We start from the raw sequence: 18,636 nt of genomic DNA on the forward strand, positions 1-18,636 counted from the left end.
AACAGTGTTGGTGAGGTAATCTAGAACATTGTGGAAGCAATGGGCTATGGACAGCCCTTGTTTCTTCCTGTCCATTACCAGTTAGTATCGTCTTCCCACTTCAGTTCTTCCTCTTCACCCCAGCCTGCAGCTTCCACCTAGAATTATTACAGAAACTGTCAGAACACACCAAGTGAAGGTCTCACAGAGCTATGGGATGTGAAAGAGACACATTAACCCAATCCCTGAGAACTCTACCAGACATCAGTGGGACCTAGGGGTGGATTCCTGTTTTGCTTCATGGCTGACTGGCTAGTGTTGGAGTACTACCATCCTGAGCCAGGCTTTCATAACCCTTCGGCCTTTGTGCAAACTGCACAGCTGGTCAGTTACTGACAGGAGCAGCAGCAAACAAATGTGCCGCAATGCCATGCACCTCTGCCTCCTGACAGTCTGGTGTGTGTCTCCTGGCTCCAAGGCCATGAGTACCAGAAACCATAGTGAAAGACTCAAGTGTTTGTCTGGGTTACTGTGCCACCACCAGCTCTGACCCACATCTCCTGGCAGTTACATCCAGCATCCCCCCTTTAAATCTTTATAGAGACATAGTATTCCATTCACGAAAAAGGAGCCTCTTCCCCTGTCTAGAAGAGCCTGTAGACAGAGCTGTAAGTGGCCTAAAAAAAAAGGAATTACTTAGATCACTGACCAGCACTGACTGTACTGTGCCTACACTGAGTACTCATAGGTACTTGTAAAACAGCAGGATAACTTTTTCTGAGTAGAACTCAGCTGTCCCATTTTTAATAATTTATCCTCTGGTACCAGAAAAATAAAGCAAATATCACTGTGTGCTCTTTTTAGAAACAAGCCCTCCCCTCCCAGAACAGTTCAAATGAAGCAATTCAAACACTGTGTTACAGAGGAGCTGTTTGTGAGCAGTTATCATCATCACTTTTGGTGACTTTTTAAACCCTCCCCCCTACAGAAACCTGTGGTAAAAGCTTTGGAGAGAGGTTCCAGGCATTTTTTCTCAGCACTTGAAAACCCTCCTCCCAACCCAGAGTTAGAAACACATACGCTAGAGGCACTAGGGTTAGCCAGTTGAGCCAGGCTGTGCAGTGACCTGCTGAGACCCAGCTCATTAATGCATCCCTTCCCTGGAGTTTTGTGAGGAGCCGCCACGGAGCGCTGCACTAAGATTAAAATAGCCCTCCTGGTGAAACTTGTCATCTCAGCTTCTAAACTGCGTTTTCCCCCAAATCAAAATAAAATACTTGTGCTGCAATCTCTGGGGGCTGATTTACAGTGGTTCAACCTCTCACTGCCTAGTGATGCAGCAGACCCAGTATCAACTGCTTGTGTGACCTGGGCAAATCACAACCTCTTTGTGCCTCAGTTCTCTGATAATGCTTCCCTACCTCAGGAGCGTTGTACAGATAGATGCATTGGGCACTCAGAGCCTATGGAGCAGGGAACCACAGCAGGAATTTCCCAACGTGGTGTGTGCCCAGCTAACCAATAATTTAACCCAAATAGGAGCCTAAGGTATTGTGCAGTTTAAAACCATTCTGTCTCTGCTGTGACTCAAATGTGGGTCAAGTACTCAGGGAGCAAGGTGGGGATAAGTCCTGCTTATCCTCTCAGGAGCAGCAAAAGCCTGGCACTTGGTCAAATAAGCAGACTGCCCCATGCACAGGTCCTTACGTCTGTCCCTTGCTGTTGCAGAATATAGGTGCAATCCTTGGAGGCTGTGACATTCTATCAGAATGCTCAGGGCATGTGCCCAGCTCAATAAGCAGCACATGGCTTTGTTTTGATCAATCTGCTACTTTACACAGACATGAAAACAGACACCAGGACTGCATACAGCTGTACAACTCCCTAAAAAGAATGCACAGGTTTCCAGCTCCACTGGCTACCATGGACAAGCTGTTTTTTCTCCTCTGATCCGATCTTACAGCCCTTTTCCAAGGGTGAATTCGTTTGCAAGGTGCATAGCCCCCAACCTATTCCCTCTTCTATTTCATAGTAGGTTTCTCTTTAAAGAGACTTCAGAACTAACTAAACATGCTGCCTCCCACCAACAATCTCTCCTGTCACAGCAGGACCACTACAGGGGAATTTAGGCACCCAGCCTCTTCAAATCTTTGGCCACTCCACTGAATCTACAAGATTACACTTCCATTGAAGGTCCCTGTTTCATGTGATTTAAACAGTCTCTGCCTGGCTCTGAACTCAAGAATTAGAGCAGAAGTTTATATCCCTGTCCAAGTTCTCAAGTCACCATGCCTGTTGGTTTTAAATGCCACAGGTTTATCCAAGCTGTACTCTTATCACACACCTCCAATGAGGAGAGCTGATCAAACTGTGACAGTACTTGATCAGATACATCATTCAGCACCTCTACAGCAGTCAACTCATGTGCACCTGTTTCCCCACCTGCAAAGGCTCCCCCCGGTTACCACTGTCCACACAGATGATACCCAGCTGTTATGGACTCAGACACAGAGGCAACACTGTGCAGTATCTGCTTACACCCATTGAAATGCACATTTTCCTTCTACATTTTGCTATTTCACTCAATGTGCCCTCACCCCGACACAACCCCATAGCCTCACCTCAGTGACTTCAGCAGCTGCAAATTTGGAGGAAAAGTGCACTATCCGGGAGGTATCCTCTCCAGTGGAATCTGCACTTAAGTGACTAAGAACAACCGAGTCTGTCCGTGCTTCAGGTAAAACCAGGAAAGCCAGAGCTGGTTTAATGTCTGGGGTCATGTCAGCAAACCAGTCCAACTCAGGATCTCGCACTGGTTTTCTCTTCACTTGAATCGTGAACTCTTCTCCTAAGCCAGACTCCCATGGAGACTTAGACCTCTCCTGGCATGCTCTCTCTCCCAGTGGATCCGAATGGTCCCAGCAGTCATTACTCCAGCTATTCGCAGGGCTGGACGCTGGGGGAGGACTTGGTTTGAAACTTTTGGATTCTTTGCCCAGCTGAAGGGCACCAGGCCTCGACACTTGGACTCCATCAGCTCTCCTACCATTGAGGCTGTTTTCTGAGAACAGTTTAGGAGCAGGGCTGCTGGCATCAAAGTTGTCTGTGGGTTCCTTGCCCACATTATCAGCAACACAGGGCCCAGCTCTACCATGTGGCTCTGTCCGCCAGAGTTGTATGTTCATAGCTTTCTGAGTCTCAGCCTCTTCAGACTCGCTCCAGTCTGGCCATTCCTCGGCAGGCTTTTCAGAAGTATTCAAAGGACTCTGGCTGCTTCCAACCATATTCATCCCGGCAGGGTCTCCACTCACAGATGGTGGAGGGGCTTGTCCACCTATGGAAGAGAGAGGAATTAGACAGCTGCTTGGACGGTGCTAAACTGGGCCTTTCCCATAAAACTGAGGCTAAGTTATACCTAGAACTCCCATGATGCCCCAAGCCTATTGCTAAGGAACACCACACCAGCCTGTTCAGACATAGTCAGGCAAGACCACCAGTGCTCCATGCAGCCCAGTGCTCTACCCTCCGTGCTCCAAAATGCTAAAGGGAGAGGGAAGGAAGGACAGAAATGCTTCTTACGCCTCAAGCCATGACCAGCTTCCTGCCTACAGTGGGAGCATTACTAAGCTTGGAACCTTTAACCTTCAAGTGACAGGGCCTGCTGAACTTCTTGGAGAAATACAAAAGAGCACCGAGACACAGAAGAATGTTTGGGATCAGCTTGCTGAAGATAGGGTAGCAGCAAGTGTATGAATGAGGTCAAGGGCAACCAGCTGGGGAGTCGTGACAGCCTTCAGCACATTACTAGAATGGCTCACCTACCTGGCTATGGGTGTGGCAGTCAGGGCACATAAGAAATGTCTCTGGTAACAGGCCCAGGGAGTTCAAAGGCAAACAGACATGCCATTAAGGGTGCATATCTATGCTTCTCAATTGGCCAGTAGTGACACTGTTTGCACTGGTTTTCTTTATCGTCTATCCATCCCAATGCAAAGCAAGCAGCGACAGCCCCCATCCATTACCCACCTAAACACACAAACCATAATGTTCTTCCTCTGAATTTGCCATTCCCTAACCCCCTTTACCTGTCAGTGACATATGTCCTCTCTGCAGCCATTTCAAGTCAGCAGGAGGCGGCACTGTTGAGCTACTGCCAAAAAGGATCTTCTTCATTAGGGTTAGTTGCAAGGGCTGCTCCTGTAAGAAAGCTCCAGAGGTTTACCTGTCTTTAAGGCCACTTGAGAGTCTTTTCTTAGTGCATGTTTCTTGCCGTCGAGGGAGACGTTTCCAGCAACAGGGCACTTGGGGAACACGTTGTTCTGCAGGGGCTGGGAGAACTGGCTGCTGATTATGTGAGCTGGGGAGTCTGCAGGGACACAAAGCACAACGCAAAGGATGCTCACTCAGTAGCTATTGCTTGGCATGCTGGAGATCTTCGTTACATCAACTAACCAGCGTGGAACCCAAGACGGCCCAGAGCCCTTTCAACGCACACGCCACTTTCATTTGCAGCACAGAGCTCTGGCGTGTGGAGACCACTGGCCCAGCATGCTAGACTCAAACCACAGTGGATCAAGACGGAGGCTTGGGAGCGCATGCACATAGCCGTCACACTCCGCACCTCTAATTCACCCACAAGCTACTCCATTTTCTGCAGGTTGGAGGAATCTGCACGCTGCTGGCAACTGGCTCAGGCAGCCCCTAGGTAGGCAAAATTTACATGAGTTCTACATATGAAGCCTGCGTGCTTTGCAGACCCGAGTTGATGCAGCAGCCATGGCTGTCCTTTAATGAAGCACAATTAACACAAGTCCCAGCCGCAGTGTATTACTGTGCAGCTGAGATAGTGAACAGTGTTTGTTCAACCAGCTGTCTCCCCAGCACAAGCTTCTGATCTTTTGGGCATAGCATGATGGCTTGGGTGACAGATCCCCTCGGTGCACTGAACCACCACTGAGGCTGACTACGTGTCATGAGGCACCCCACCACACCTGTGCTGCTGAGCCAGACCTTACGGTGACGACACAGAATTGGGGTCACAGGCACAGCACAGCAACACAGATACTAAGCAGCTCAGCTCTGGGTCAACTCAGTTAATGGAACTAGACACAGTACCCAGAGGCACAGCCTCAGTGGGACCAGAACCCCAACTAAATCTGTCTTACTCTGCATAAAGTTTTACACAGAGCAAGCTCATAAGTCGTTCGCCCCCTCGAACAAGGAAAGAGACACAGTTGTCATTCCCTTCCCCAGGTAACAATTATTACACTGGGCTTATTAATAAAAGTGATTTTATTAGGCATAAAATGTAGGATTTAAGCGGTTGCAAGCAACAGACAGGACAAAGTTAGTATGCAAAATAAGACAAGACACCTGTTTTTACACCTATTTAAAGAAACTTGGTAGGTGTAATTTCTCACCCTAACAGTAGTTCTAATTATCTTCTCTCACAAGCTGGACAGCTTCCCTGCTTGGGTCTGATCCTCCATGTTTATGTTCCAGGTGGTTGCAGCAGACATCTTAAATGGTAAAGCAGGGGTCTCCTAGTTCCTGGCAGCCTCCACCAGTGTTGTTCCCCACCTTTATATATAGGTTATGCCCAAGGTGGGGACCCTTGTTCAGATCAAGCTTTTTCACCCTTTCCGTGGAAAAGGAGAGCATCCAGAATAGGTTCCAGCATCAGGACCTGGCCACATCTTGGTGGGACCAACCATAGTCCAGGCTTACAGGAAAAGCAAGGCTATTCCCAGATCATTGACCCAAGTGCCAGGCCATTAAGCTCTTCAGTATCTTTCATGGCTCTCACTTAACATGTCTGGATCAGTATACAGGTTCATACTTAATATTTCTAGCATCAAATACAGGAATGATACATGCACACCAACAAAATATACACATTCAGCAGATTATAACTTTTTAAAAGATGTTAAGTATTTTGCATAAAGTATATTTGAACTGTCATATTCCTATTTATAAGCATATTTCCATAAAGAACATGAGCTGCAACATCACACTTCTCCCCCTGATGTCACTGCAACAGGGGCGGACACTGTCAAACGCAGAGGCAATGGAGCTAAAATTTGTTTGGCTTCAGTTACATCACTACCTGTACTCATTAAACCCTGAAGTGCCATTCACAGGTGTTTTTGCTAAGTTCTGGGTTTCTGTCCTGCAGGTGCTGGAAAACCTGTTGGGAGGCAGCATCGCTCCACAGAATGCAGAAAGCAATGTTTCTAAAATGAAGGTGTCTTGGCAGTTAGCCACCAATCCCATAAGGTGGCATGCCTCAGTTTCCCCTTCCACCCAGCAGTGTAGGCCTGTTATGCTCTTGCTGCTCTGTGCTAAGTTTTTAGCCTGTTTACAGGTATCAGCTTAGAAAATCCATGCTTATGGAACTCTTGCCCCTATCCCTAGAACATACAAACGTTTTTTCCAAAGTTATGCCACATTTTCAAGGGGTTTACCATTAGTATCAACTCCTTTGTTTTGACCAAGAGATGTTATAAAAAAAGGAATACAGTTATCAGCAAATTTATGACAATGGGCTTATCAAGTATGATCACCATATCACACCTTGTGTTTAAACGATTCAGACTGGTTAGAATTCATTGCCTCTAACAAAGCCTCCATGAACCAAAGTGTGCGTTTAGCGACAGGCTTTTCTTTTCTTTCAGTAAAAGTTTTCAGCTGATGTATGTTCCATGGCTTTAGGAAGCAAAGGGGTTCCAATGGAGTTGCACCTCTCCCCAGCTAAACTCACGTCAAGTATTTACCTAGACTCCAGGAGATTCCCTATAATTGTCCACTGGGAGCTTCTCCACCCCCTCCCTCGAGCGATTCAGTAGCGTTTTCAGACACGTACAGCCTCAGAAGGATTTTCACTCCCTCTCAAAGAGTGTTAGCTTGTACATGTGCTGCAGGACCAATCTCTGGAACGGTGTGCCCTGGACTAGTAGGCTCCCCTGTGTTCTCCCTGTCTCTGGTCCCAAGAGGTCAGCTGAGGGGCTACCTGCCTCTGGGAGGACAGACCCACAATTCCCGCCTTAAAACCTGAATGACAGGTGAGCAGCTTGAGATTGTATATGCAGATCTAGCACCCTCTTCAGCAAACGCTTCCCAGCAATAAATGGGGAGATAGTCCTGCACTCCCCACTCTGGGCCATCTGTCCCCCGTTCAGCAATAGGCACATAGCTCCCAGGCACGACAGACTCCTCCCGAGTAAGCTCTGCATCCTTCTCCCCTTAGTATTGGGCTGGCTTCCAGTTAATAAGCCTAATAAGCCTCTGGGTTTCTCATCCCCCACAGTGGCTTCCTGGACTCCCACTTTTTCCTCAAGGCCCCCCTCCAAGAGACACATCTCTGTACACACCAGGTCATCAGATCCACCCTGTGTTGACCGACCTCTGCAGGGCATTTAGTAGCCAGGACAGTCTCCTGGTTGCTAGGCAAAACAGTCCCCTCCCCTGGGACAGGAACTAAGTCAGAGGTTGGCTTCATCCACTCCCACTCCTTGTGGCAAATTGCCTTGCACTCTGGACAGGAAATGGGAGACTCTCTCTCATTTCCTCAACAGCTCCTGTAGGTTTGCCCTCCCACCCTGGGGTGTCAGCATGAGACCCCTTCTTGCTGCTAACAACCCTTAGACTAGATTTACCCACATCAAAAATGTCATTCACAATCAACATTGGAGAGGTTATGCACTGCAGCCACAATCAGTTCAGCTTGCAGATACCCAGTTTCCATGTGGACTCTAGCCAAAGGCATCAGGATTCTTGAACCCCGAGCAAATGAAGTTCTGCCATCTAGCCTGGTAAAATATTTTCCTTCTGGATCAGGTCCCTCCTGGCCAGAGGTATCTCTGCACCAGTATCTCTCCAGCCTTGGAGTTCTCTGCCATTTGTTCTGACTGTGTGAAGTTGCTCACTCCTTGCTCTGTGGTGGCAACCTTTACAAATCCTGTGTGTAAGTGGTAATGATCTGGGATGCTTCTGTGCTCTGGGTAGCATCCTTTCCACGTGTCACCTGCTGCTTGTTCCCACTCAGCATTTACCTCTCAGATGCTCAGTGGAATTAGAGAGAGAACACCTTCCGGGCTCCTCTGTTTTTATGGGAGACTTGAGACAAGTAACAGGGGAGTGAATGGGAAGGAGAACACAGCCACCCATCCACTCTCCTTCTTCCCAATAATAAAGCAGGGATCTTCCCCGTCAAGCTCAAACCCCTCTGCCTGTGATTTACCTTTACCAGGCGTTTGTAACTGTTAGTATTAGTCAGCATAACTAGCAAGATCTTCCACTGATTCCACTTTCTTATCCCATGCACACTATTTTACATCATCACCAGCCCTCTCCAGGAGCTGTTCCCAAACAACCAAATTACACATCCCTTTGAAGCTTGTAATACCTTTTCCTCTGACCCACTCAGACAACCCACTCTAGTCTCTCGTCAGCTTACACACACCACGTTACTTAGCGCAGCCCCTCTCAAGATTATGTGACCCTGTATATCTCAGGTGTAAGCTGAAATTGTTTCAAAATCAAATCCTTAAATTTACCAGAGTCTGAAGCATCACTAATAGGCATCTTACTGAGTATGTCCAGAGCAATCCCAGTCCATTTTGCAACCAGAGTAGTCATCTTCTGATCCTTGGGAATCAAAATATTAGGTGATGAAACATTTGGAAATATCCCCAGACATCGCATATGTTGGGCACAGCTGCTCCCACTTGGGCAGTTTTGGAGAGGTGGATCGTGATGCATTGGGATGCTCTCTCTTCTAGTCCAATATAGCCAGTTCATGCTTTTGAACTTCCCTTTGCCTGCCAGCCTCAAGCTTTTCCAATTCCAGGGCTCTCTCCTGTGCAGCATTTTGGACTTTTTTCTGGGCTTCCAATTCTTTCTCCTTTAGTTTGAGGACCGCTTTTTGGGCTTCTGATTCTCTCTCTTTCAGCCCCACGGCTAACCTCTGGGCTTCCATGGCTCTCTCCTGGGCTGCTTTTTTCCAGGCAGTTTGCATGTCCATCTCCAATATTTTAAACTCCATCTGTCTTTTATGTAGCCTCTGACTCTCCTTTATTTGAAACCTATGAAGCTGAAGCTTCTTTTGAACCTCACTCTCCCTCAATTTCCTGCCTCTATGTCCCTTAAAACAAAATATGCAAACAGAAGATAAACTAGTAACCACTTTGCCTGTTTTCCAGTCACCACTTAAAATCACCATTGGCATTGCAGGACAACCAGCTGTGCACACTGTCCTGCCACTGTGATGGGTAGAATCACAGAAAACCCCTTGCGCCTGTCACCTGATGTCTTGAAATACTCCTGAGATGCTCACCTGCCCTCTAGGGCACACCACCCCATCCTGCTGAAAGTCACACCCTCCAGTCACGGCACAGAGTTGGGGTCACAACCCACAGCCAAGCAACAGACACATTGAAAGCAGCTCAGGTCTGGAAATGCCCAAATCAAAGGGGCTTGAAACAGCACCCAGGTGCACAGCCCCAATGGGACTAGAACCCCAAAGAAATCTCTTACTCTGAATAAAGTTTTCTACAGAGCAAGCTCAGAAGTTGGTTGCCTCTCTTTAACAATGAAAGAGTTACGCACAGTTGTTGCCACCTCCACCTCCCAGGTAACAATTAGTTACACTGGGTTTATTAACAAACAAAAGTGATTTTAATAAGTATACAAAGTAGGGTTTACATGCTTGCAAGTAACAGACAGGCCAAAGTAAGTTACTAAGCAAGATTAAACACACCTGCTCTTAAGCCTAATACTCAAAGAAACTTGTTACATGGAATTTTCACCCTAACAGTAGTTTTAATCATATTTGCTCACAAGCTGGGTAGCGTCCTTACTTGGGCCTGATCACATGCAGTTCCAGGTGGTTGCAGCAGACATCTTAGATGATAAAACAGGCATATCCTGGCAGTGCCTGAGTGTCTGATTCCCCAGCTATATATACACATTATTCCCAAAGGGGGAATCTTTGTTTTTCAGTTTAAACTTTTTCACCAATCCCATGGAAAAATACAGCATCCAAAATGGGTTCCAGCATCAGGTGACCTGGACATGTCTTGGAGGAACCAACCGTAGTCCAGGCTTGCAGGAAAATCAGACTATTCACAGATCATTGACCAGAGTATCAGGCCATTAAGCTCCTCAAGTACCATTAATGGTCCTTATTCACCATGTCTGGATCAGTAAACAGGTTCATACCTAATATTTCTAGCTTCTAAATACAGGAATGATACACGCACATAAATAGAATATACACATTCAGCAGATCATAACCTTTTAAATTATGTTAACATGAAGTATTTTGCATAAAGCATCTCTGAGTTGTCATATTGCTATTTATAAGCATATTTCCATAAAGAATATGGAGCGCAACATTACAATAAGGTTCTAAAAGGGTTTTCCTTTATCTTGTCCTTTGGCTCCCCTTTCTCCACTGCACACATGCAAAACAAAGTCTCATTTGCTTCCCAAGGGCTATGATGTAAGCCAATCTGTTGTTCAGTAGCGGAACTGGCTGACTGAGGTGTTTTTAGCACACAGCAACAGGCAGCTGGCACTGCCACAAACGAACACAGCCACCCTAGCCTTGCCTGTGTCACACTAAACTCTGGTTAGATCAGCAGTAGCAGCAGGAACTGGACCTTGGGCCTCCGGATCTTATGAGCTGTAGAAGGCACATCAACTGCTCCCTAAGGTCCAGCGACCACTGGAGGTGGACAGAACACCATACAGTAATTTTCTCAGCTTGTGTAACTGCACTGGTGTAGTCCCCTAATGCAACACACTCTATACCAGTCCAGCATGATTTGTATTAGTGTGGCTTTCACCAGTTTCCAATCCAGGTAAGTTACACAAGTATAAGTTGGACTAGTGTAAACAGCATACACTTGGGGGTTGTGTCAGTGTACCTACACAAGGCTGAAATAGAGGTACACAAAAGATGTACAGCTAACATATAGACAAAACCAATTAGCTTCGGTTTTTCTTCTTTTCTTCAAGGGGAGACCAGATCAAACAGTTAAAATGTCACAAGACATCTGACACAAGGTCCACTGCCCTGTTTAATAGTGTTGTATTGAAAATCGTAGAGCAGACTGAAATTTTAACTATGTAGGAGAGATTGGCTACAAACACCCATGGTGGGCCAAATAACTCCTTGCTGTGCTCCTTTATTAAACATTGTAGGCTTTGTTTCTGTATAGCTGTTCCCAGTGTGGTCTTTCAACAGTGGCCTTATTCCTGGTGCTTTATTTTTGTACATCTCACTGGCGTGGCTTGTGTCAGGAACAAGCTGTTGCTAAAACAAGTTGCCCCAGTTTTGTCTTTGCAGATCACTTTTTCACTGCTGAGGATGAGAGGCCTCCACTTAAAAGGCTGATGCACAGAAGGAACTCCCCCTAGAGTCCCTGTCCAAGCAGCGCAGGCAAGATTGCACAGCACAAACCAATCACATTATGCTGCAATCCCAAACCCTTTCTGCATTTACCTACCTGCTGGTGAAAGGTCCGTAGTTTTAGTGAAACTAGGTGCAGAACATCTGAAAATCTTAGTTCTTCCACCACCCACAACCACCTCAGGTCCAAGCAGAGAGACCAGAACTGCTAAGCTGTGAAGTGTTGTCGCAACAATAGAGTCACTGGTATCTCGTAGGCCCAGTAGTACCTAGGAGAAGAGGACCAGAAAGCTATCAGAAACAGCAGAGAATCTGTGCAACTCCCTGTAGTTCTTCCATGAAAGATGTATACAACATGTTTCCCCTGTTCTTTCATCCAGACAATCATGTGGAAAACCACTTTTGAATGCCCCTATAAATGTCATCTTTTCCCTGAAACAAAAGTCAGTCTCTCTTTCCTAGGTAGGAAACTAACCGTATTCCTCCCACAGGATTCAAAGCCTGATTCATGTTACTAGTTAAAAAGGGTCACTCATCCTAGCTCCTTGTGAATACTCCGCAAAACTACCCAATACTTGGGCATAATTCAGAATGATCAGTCATCTCTGCTCACGAGACTCCCCAGGACTGAGATACCCAAGTCATTTAAGATGGAGAGGCAGTGTATTGTCATAAGGGGAAGGCAGTAAATCAAGCTTGATGCTTATGAGTTGTGGGAAGGGAGGAAAGAAGGGTGTCCCTGCATTGGAATATCTATTATTCCAGGAACACTGGCATAGTTAGGGTTAGGGGGCAGGACTGGAATATCAGGGTAGCTCCACATCAGGAACACGGTATACTGGCACAGCTAAGGTGAGGGGCAGAACTTGGCTAGCAAGGAAGGGCCCAGCTCAGGATGGACGTGAGACCTGACTGAGCTGTGAGGAGGTGCGTGGGTGCCAGGCTTGGAAAAAGCAAAGGGAACTGCATGTCAGGATTGCGATGCATTTGGCCAAGTTGGGTGGTTGGTGAAAGCTTACTCCATTTGCCTGCACTGTGCTTGACTGTTGCCAGAACTAGGAGATCTTTACGTGTAATAGTAAGAGAGGCCATCCCAGCAGCAGAATCCCCACACTCTGGATAGGCCACGTCCAGTCTCGGTTGTCTGCCTCATCATTAACCTGTGGCAATATGATGTTTTTCAACTCTTCCTGCGTGAACAGTTCTGCGTAGGAGTCCATGTGAGACAGCAGCACCACTCGCACATGCTCTTCATGGACCTCAAACAGCTTCAGCAGCACTGGGGTGATGTGCGTCTGGAAGAGGGCTGGTGACAGCAGGCAGGTGGTCTGGCTTTCTCCAATTTTATCTAGGGAAGAGTTGGAAGGTGGGAAATGCTACCTCCTGGAGCAGACAGCTCGCCTTGAGTTAAAGCTACTCACAATCGCCACAGCCTGCAGCCTCTAGGCCTGAAGTCTGTCACTAAGAAGCCCCATTTGAATTGCAGTGCTAGCACTGAGCTCGCTGGGCCAGCAGGAGATGGGAATGCTGCAGATCTGGCACACACAGGCCCTCAGTAGGGTGGGGCAGGAATGCTGCGCATTGCCCAACTGCTCGTGATATACAAGTCCCTTCTAGCTGCTGTTTGTCCACAATGCTGGGGCTTCTTAGGAAGACTTGTGAATGAGGGAGAGCAAAGGGCGGGGACAGGAGCTACTGAAGGGGAGAGACAGCACTCCAGGAGAGGAAAGGAGGGAGAAGGAACACCCCCTGGAAAGAAAGAGGTTGTCCCATGCCAGCGAGATGGCGGAATAAAGCTCCATTAAGTGGCAGCCTTCTTATCTGCCAGAATGCTTGGGCAAGAGAGAAGGAAAGATTAATGTAAACGCACCCCCTGCCCCACAGTCCTAAGTAAGGCCATTTAGAGCAGCAAGGAAGGAGTCGAGACAATTACTACCTAGCAACAGAGGGAGACAAAGGAATGATGGAAAGTCTGGCAGACAGACATTCAGTAACAATTTGGTACAGTACTTGCTTGGCTTAAAAAAACCCCACTATTAAAACCTCTGGTCAATTAACTAACCCTTCTGATTTCACGCCACAGGAGGTGGTGTTTGTTCTGAAAAGAGAATACTCAAAAGTCACCTTTCTTTGGACCTAGCAGATGCGGAAGAAAACTCTTGACAGCTACCGGTTCAGCAAACACAAGCTGATTGAGTAAGAGAGGCACCAGCCGTGACGCTACCAGCTTCTCTGGCAAACCAGCCACTCTATCCAGCAGGAATCTGTATTTCAAGAGAGAGGAGTTAGTATGAGGGTAACCCTCCCGCCCCCCGTCTTTTTTAAAGCATTCGATTATAACTTGGTTTCAGAATTAGTTTCCATTAAATATCCATTTCCCCTCTCGTCTGCCCTCTCTAGACTGTAGGCTCTTCACAGCAGGGATTGTCTCATGTTGTCTCTACAGTGCCTACAGTCATAGCACCTCAATCCCGATGTTTTTACAGTAGGGCCTACATTCCCCAGATAACCAATAAGGAAGTAGATACATCCTGTGAAACCTCACAGCTGGGCTATAGGCTGGCAAGAATTCAACCAGACAGAGAGCCAGCCAGTCAACCAAGCACCAACCAAATTTTGTAGCCAGAATATGAATATTTCTGCCTTCTATAGAATTGTCCATCACCTCAGTTTGTGCGTTTGGTTCAGAACAAGAAGAGCATATTCAACTGTGACAGTGTTAAAGGGCTAGAGTTAAAATGCATTTACATCTCAATCCCCTACATATTACAAGGGTCACCCTTCTGCCTCTCAGTAAGAGGCAATTAATTCAACGGGGCATTGCCCAAACAACTGGGCTTTCCAGGCAAGGAAGGATATCAACTCAGGAAGATTCTTCCCTTAGTCGGAGGCAAGAAGGATTTTAGAAGTGATCTGCAAAGGGTTATTTTTAAATGGGTCTTTAGCAGTCATACAGAGGGCGTGAAAGCATTTGATTTTGGAAAATTCCAGCTACCACTGATCAGCTCTTTCCAAGATTGAGGCCATGACAAAATAAATTTTAGCAAATTAAAAAAAAAAACAAAACCAAAAACCACATCTGCCAGTTTTATCTTTGAGAAGCTGCAGCGGCGCCATAAGTCTGAGTTCTTCTTTGAGCGCTTGGTCACATCAATCCCAGTCAGTTGCGTGCACACTGCGTGCATGGCTGTCTGTCCCGTGGTCTCAGCTGTGCTGCCCCCCTGGAGTGGGCCTTCATGGCGCTGGAGAGGTGACCTACTAACCCATCCCCTCTTCAGTTCCTTCTTATCCTCCATGACAGCCATTAGAAGAGCGTACACTTCCTCGTAAAATACTCCCTCCGCGCTCTCCGGTTAGTCAGTCTGCTTTCAAGTTAGTGCTAGAGTCAGTTTAGTTTCCACAAGCAGAGCGCAGCCTGCTCCTCCCCCGTATGTTGGGAAGCTCTCCAGCTATGGGAGATCTCCACAGCCCACTCCACTCAGCTTGAAGTGTATCATCTCCCAGGCATACGGAGGGAGAGTTTTTGATTCAGTTCTTCAAATGAGCAGTATTACAATGAAAATGACACAAAGGCAAAGGCGGAAGTTCTTCCACGTCCACCAAGTGGGGTCTAAATAAAAATCCTTCCGCTAAGGTCGTCACGCTTCTGCATGCCTGTGATAAATAAATAGGAATAATTTCCCATTGTAGCTTATGGCCAATATAAAAATTGGTTTGTCTTCATAGCTTACCACCCAAGGGAAAGCTTCTGTCCTTGGTTTAGCGTAGGTTCCAACTGATAATCCAACGAGAGCTCTAAAATACACCTGAGATTTCAGGCAACCATGTCTGAAGCAACTGTACTCCAACACATTCCAATTTTCTAGCTCATTTCTATGGAGCAATGGGACCAATTACCTCTGCCATTATAGCACCTGCTGCTCACATAGGCTGTTTGCTCATGTTTGTTTATTTTGTAATGACAACCACAGTGATCAGTTGCACATAGAAAATTGTCAGCACCATTTCCCAGAAAAATTAACTGTTCAGAATCACACCACAGGTGATGGAAGGTACATCTTAGTCAATGCTAATCATGGATTTGCATGGAGTGTGTGTAAGATTACCTACAAATCAGAACATACTGGTGACATTTTGTGCAAGTGACTGAGATCCATAGAGGAAGTATCATCCCAGCTATCAGCCTGTTTAAAGCCCTGCTGAATTCATGTTTGGAACACGAAGTCCCCACCCCCACAAGAAAGGCTCTCCACAAAAAATTAAAAATCTGAAACCATCTCACTTACTTGAAAAATTCTGCTTTCTCCTCCTCAGTCTTCAAGGTTAAGCTTTTCAGAAAGTTGACAACTTCCAGAAAATCATTCCTGACCACAAAAAGAAAGACTGCTAAGCATCAGGAAGCTGGGACTTAAGAAATCCACATCCTGCATTAACCGGGCAGATGGAGGGCAAGGGAGTTATCAAGTCACATGACAATGAATTGGGAACACTTCAATGACAATCTGGCCTTCTTGGACTCCTCACTCTATCTGTGCACTTCAGTTCCCACTGCAACCACTTCCAGGTAGGGAAATTCTCTCTCCGTGGCCAATTCTGTTCTTAGCCTCTCTTGAGGCTATCTAGGAGGCTGGTGAAAGCAATTATGAGATTTGGACAGCTGTCCATTAGAGGCTGGTCTGAAACCAACAATAATAATGTCCTCAGTCTGCTGGCCTACAATTAGAATTTAATGATGCAGCTATTCACAGTGTGAACTGGCAATAGTACATTTGCAATCTCTTGAGCATGCTTCCCAAATTATCACGAGAAAAGGAAATTCCCATCACGAGCCCGCAACACTGTTTCAAGGAAGCAATACACTTAGATGATGGCAACTGAAGGTCTACAAAGACTGGAAATAAACATGGACCTAAGGCAGAGGTACATCTTACAGCCTGGTCTTCTATACCCTTCATTAGCAATTAGCACGAAGTAAGTGAGATCACACAGGAGTGTCATTTTTTCAGCCAATCTGCTGCTAATTTAGCAGCCTGCTATGAGGATTTCTGAATTTAAGGTGTCCCCGTGTCAGAGATTCCACACAACAACATCCATGCGCAGTTGATATTAAATTATGTTTTCACTTCATGCATTGAACGAGAACCAACCACACTTCAGAAGAAAATGACTGATGTCAGCAACTCAGAGCTAAGGAACAGGAAGCGATATCCGAACATTCATATCATTCATTCCCTCACCTGAAGAACTCATGTGACAGTAAGCTGGACAGTGATGGGCGACACTTTGGATCTGGATTCAGCAGCGTACAGAGCAAGGTCTGTTGAAAGCTGGAGAGACTAGCCACTGAAACTGAAGTCAGAACGAGCATTAGATTTCACTCCCAGCACTGGAAACAGACTACACTCCAAGACCGCCCCTCCCTCTGCTGAAGACTTACTATTTCTTTAGTACTGAGGGACAGCAAAAGAGTTCAGAAGCCTTGCTATGGCTTAGTAGCTGTCACCACTGATAAAGTTTGCAAATGATACAGAAGTTGGGGAAGTGTGGCAGTGGTGTGACCACTGCCTGAATGTTGCGCCTGTTCTGGAGCAGACAATTCAAGACAGACATTGATAAATCAGAGAGGGCTCAGAGAATAGCTATGAAAATTTCTAAAGGATTAGAAAATTTGTCTTGTAGTGACAGACTCAAAGAGGTCAATCTATTTAGCTCAACAAAAAGAAGTTTAAAGGGGGACTTCATCACAGTATATAAAGTATCCCCATGGGGAACAAATATATAATGCGGGGCTCTGCAATCTAACAGAGACAGTTATAACATGATTGAATCACCAGACGCTGAAGCTAGACAAATTCAGATTGGAAAAAAGGTGTAAAATTTTAACTGTGAGAAGAATCAGCAACTGAAATAATTCATAAGGGTTGTGGTAGATTTTTTTTTTAAATCACTGATCATTTTACGGGATGTTTTTCTAAAAAATGCATTCTAGCAATTATTGGGAAGAGGTTTTATGCCCTGTATTATACAGCAGGTCAAACTAGATGATCACCAGGGTCCCTTCTAGCTTTAGAATCTATGAATCCGTATGACAATTAAGAAGTGTAAAATATGGGGCAAATTGCAAAGAAAGATGTTAATAGTAATTTGCATTTACTTAGTTCCCTTCAATGACCATCAAAGTGGTTTACAAAAGAAATCACCACCTGAGTAACTGACTCCTGCGCTAGACTCCGAGTCACTATGCAAACGATGCAGAAAAAGTAACCATCAAGGAGTCTCCAAGCCTGTGAACGCACAGCATGGAACAGGAAGAACTCTTACGAGAAAGTTTCTCATTTCTGAACTACATGGAGAGTGAAATGCACACTTTTTCTTTGTCATTTTGTCAATTTTTGTCATGCTTCTGAAACACTCTTTCCTATTTAAAAATGAATACTTTGGGTCATTCATGCAAGGAACAACCTACATGGGAAAACATGGTCTGGGAGGTAGCAAAATAATTTTATTCCTTGTCTTTGAGGGATCTCACCCTGATCTTTTAAGACTGCCAGCAGACTTCCAACCATTGTTCCAAATGAATAGGCATCCCGGGCATGTCCATGGCTCTCAGGAAGAGTTTTGAAATCCGCACACTGAAAATATCATCATAAAGCAGGAGCCTAACTTATGATCATCATCATAAAGCAGTTTCCAGTAGTTTCTGCTATCCCCTTATACCCTCTGATTCTTTTCATAGCACTGTAAATCCACTCAGTGCATTACAAGTAGAATATTATGCTAAACTCAAAACTTCTGGAGCCTTAAAGAAGTTAAAACCTACACACACAAACAAGATCATCACAGTTAAGCAATGCCCCATGAGTTCATGCAGCAACTGTATGCCAGAAGCTTTCTTCATTTCTATAGAAACCAGTGTTAATAAGAGAAACAGCTCACTCTTCTAGTTTGTACACAGCCTGTTTTACATTTTAGACATGGCAGTTGTCTAATAAGGGAAACGCAAATATTAAATGCAACTGGGCCACAAAACTATGTAGCTATTAAAGGACCAACAGCAAATGTTAGCCAACTGAGGTTTTAGCTTCTTAAAAGTTCAAACAGCATACTGTTTGCACCAAGTTTTACAAAATGAAATTGATGAGTTTAAAAAAAAAAAAAGTTAAAGGAATGGTGATGATTTCCTGGAGCACAACTTCCTAGCTCCCAGAGTTTGAGTTTTTGCATAGCACAAAAATTGGCTTCTG

The 18,636-nt window shown here is 45.7% G+C and overlaps 1 protein-coding gene across 4 annotated transcripts in view; it reads right to left on the reverse strand.

The window, feature by feature from the left end:
• Positions 1 to 18,636, reverse strand: part of SCYL3 (SCY1 like pseudokinase 3) — a 29,077-nt gene continuing 10,441 nt past the window's right edge. For all 4 annotated transcript variants that reach the window (XM_075002368.1, XM_075002371.1, XM_075002372.1 and 1 more), the window contains 9 exons: positions 17,922 to 18,024; positions 16,630 to 16,741; positions 15,679 to 15,756; positions 13,517 to 13,656; positions 12,553 to 12,740; positions 11,490 to 11,661; positions 4,202 to 4,345; positions 2,601 to 3,313; positions 1 to 137 (listed from right to left, as the gene is read on the reverse strand). In XM_075002368.1, coding sequence (XP_074858469.1) covers positions 75 to 137; positions 2,601 to 3,313; positions 4,202 to 4,345; positions 11,490 to 11,661; positions 12,553 to 12,740; positions 13,517 to 13,656; positions 15,679 to 15,756; positions 16,630 to 16,741; positions 17,922 to 18,024 — 1,713 coding nt within the window. In that variant the 3' untranslated portion in view covers positions 1 to 74. The remainder of the gene's footprint in view (positions 138 to 2,600; positions 3,314 to 4,201; positions 4,346 to 11,489; positions 11,662 to 12,552; positions 12,741 to 13,516; positions 13,657 to 15,678; positions 15,757 to 16,629; positions 16,742 to 17,921; positions 18,025 to 18,636) is intronic.

The sequence above is a fragment of the Carettochelys insculpta genome, chromosome 9 (assembly GCF_033958435.1).
Source record: "Carettochelys insculpta isolate YL-2023 chromosome 9, ASM3395843v1, whole genome shotgun sequence".
In the NCBI taxonomy this organism is placed as follows: Eukaryota; Metazoa; Chordata; order Testudines; family Carettochelyidae; genus Carettochelys; species Carettochelys insculpta.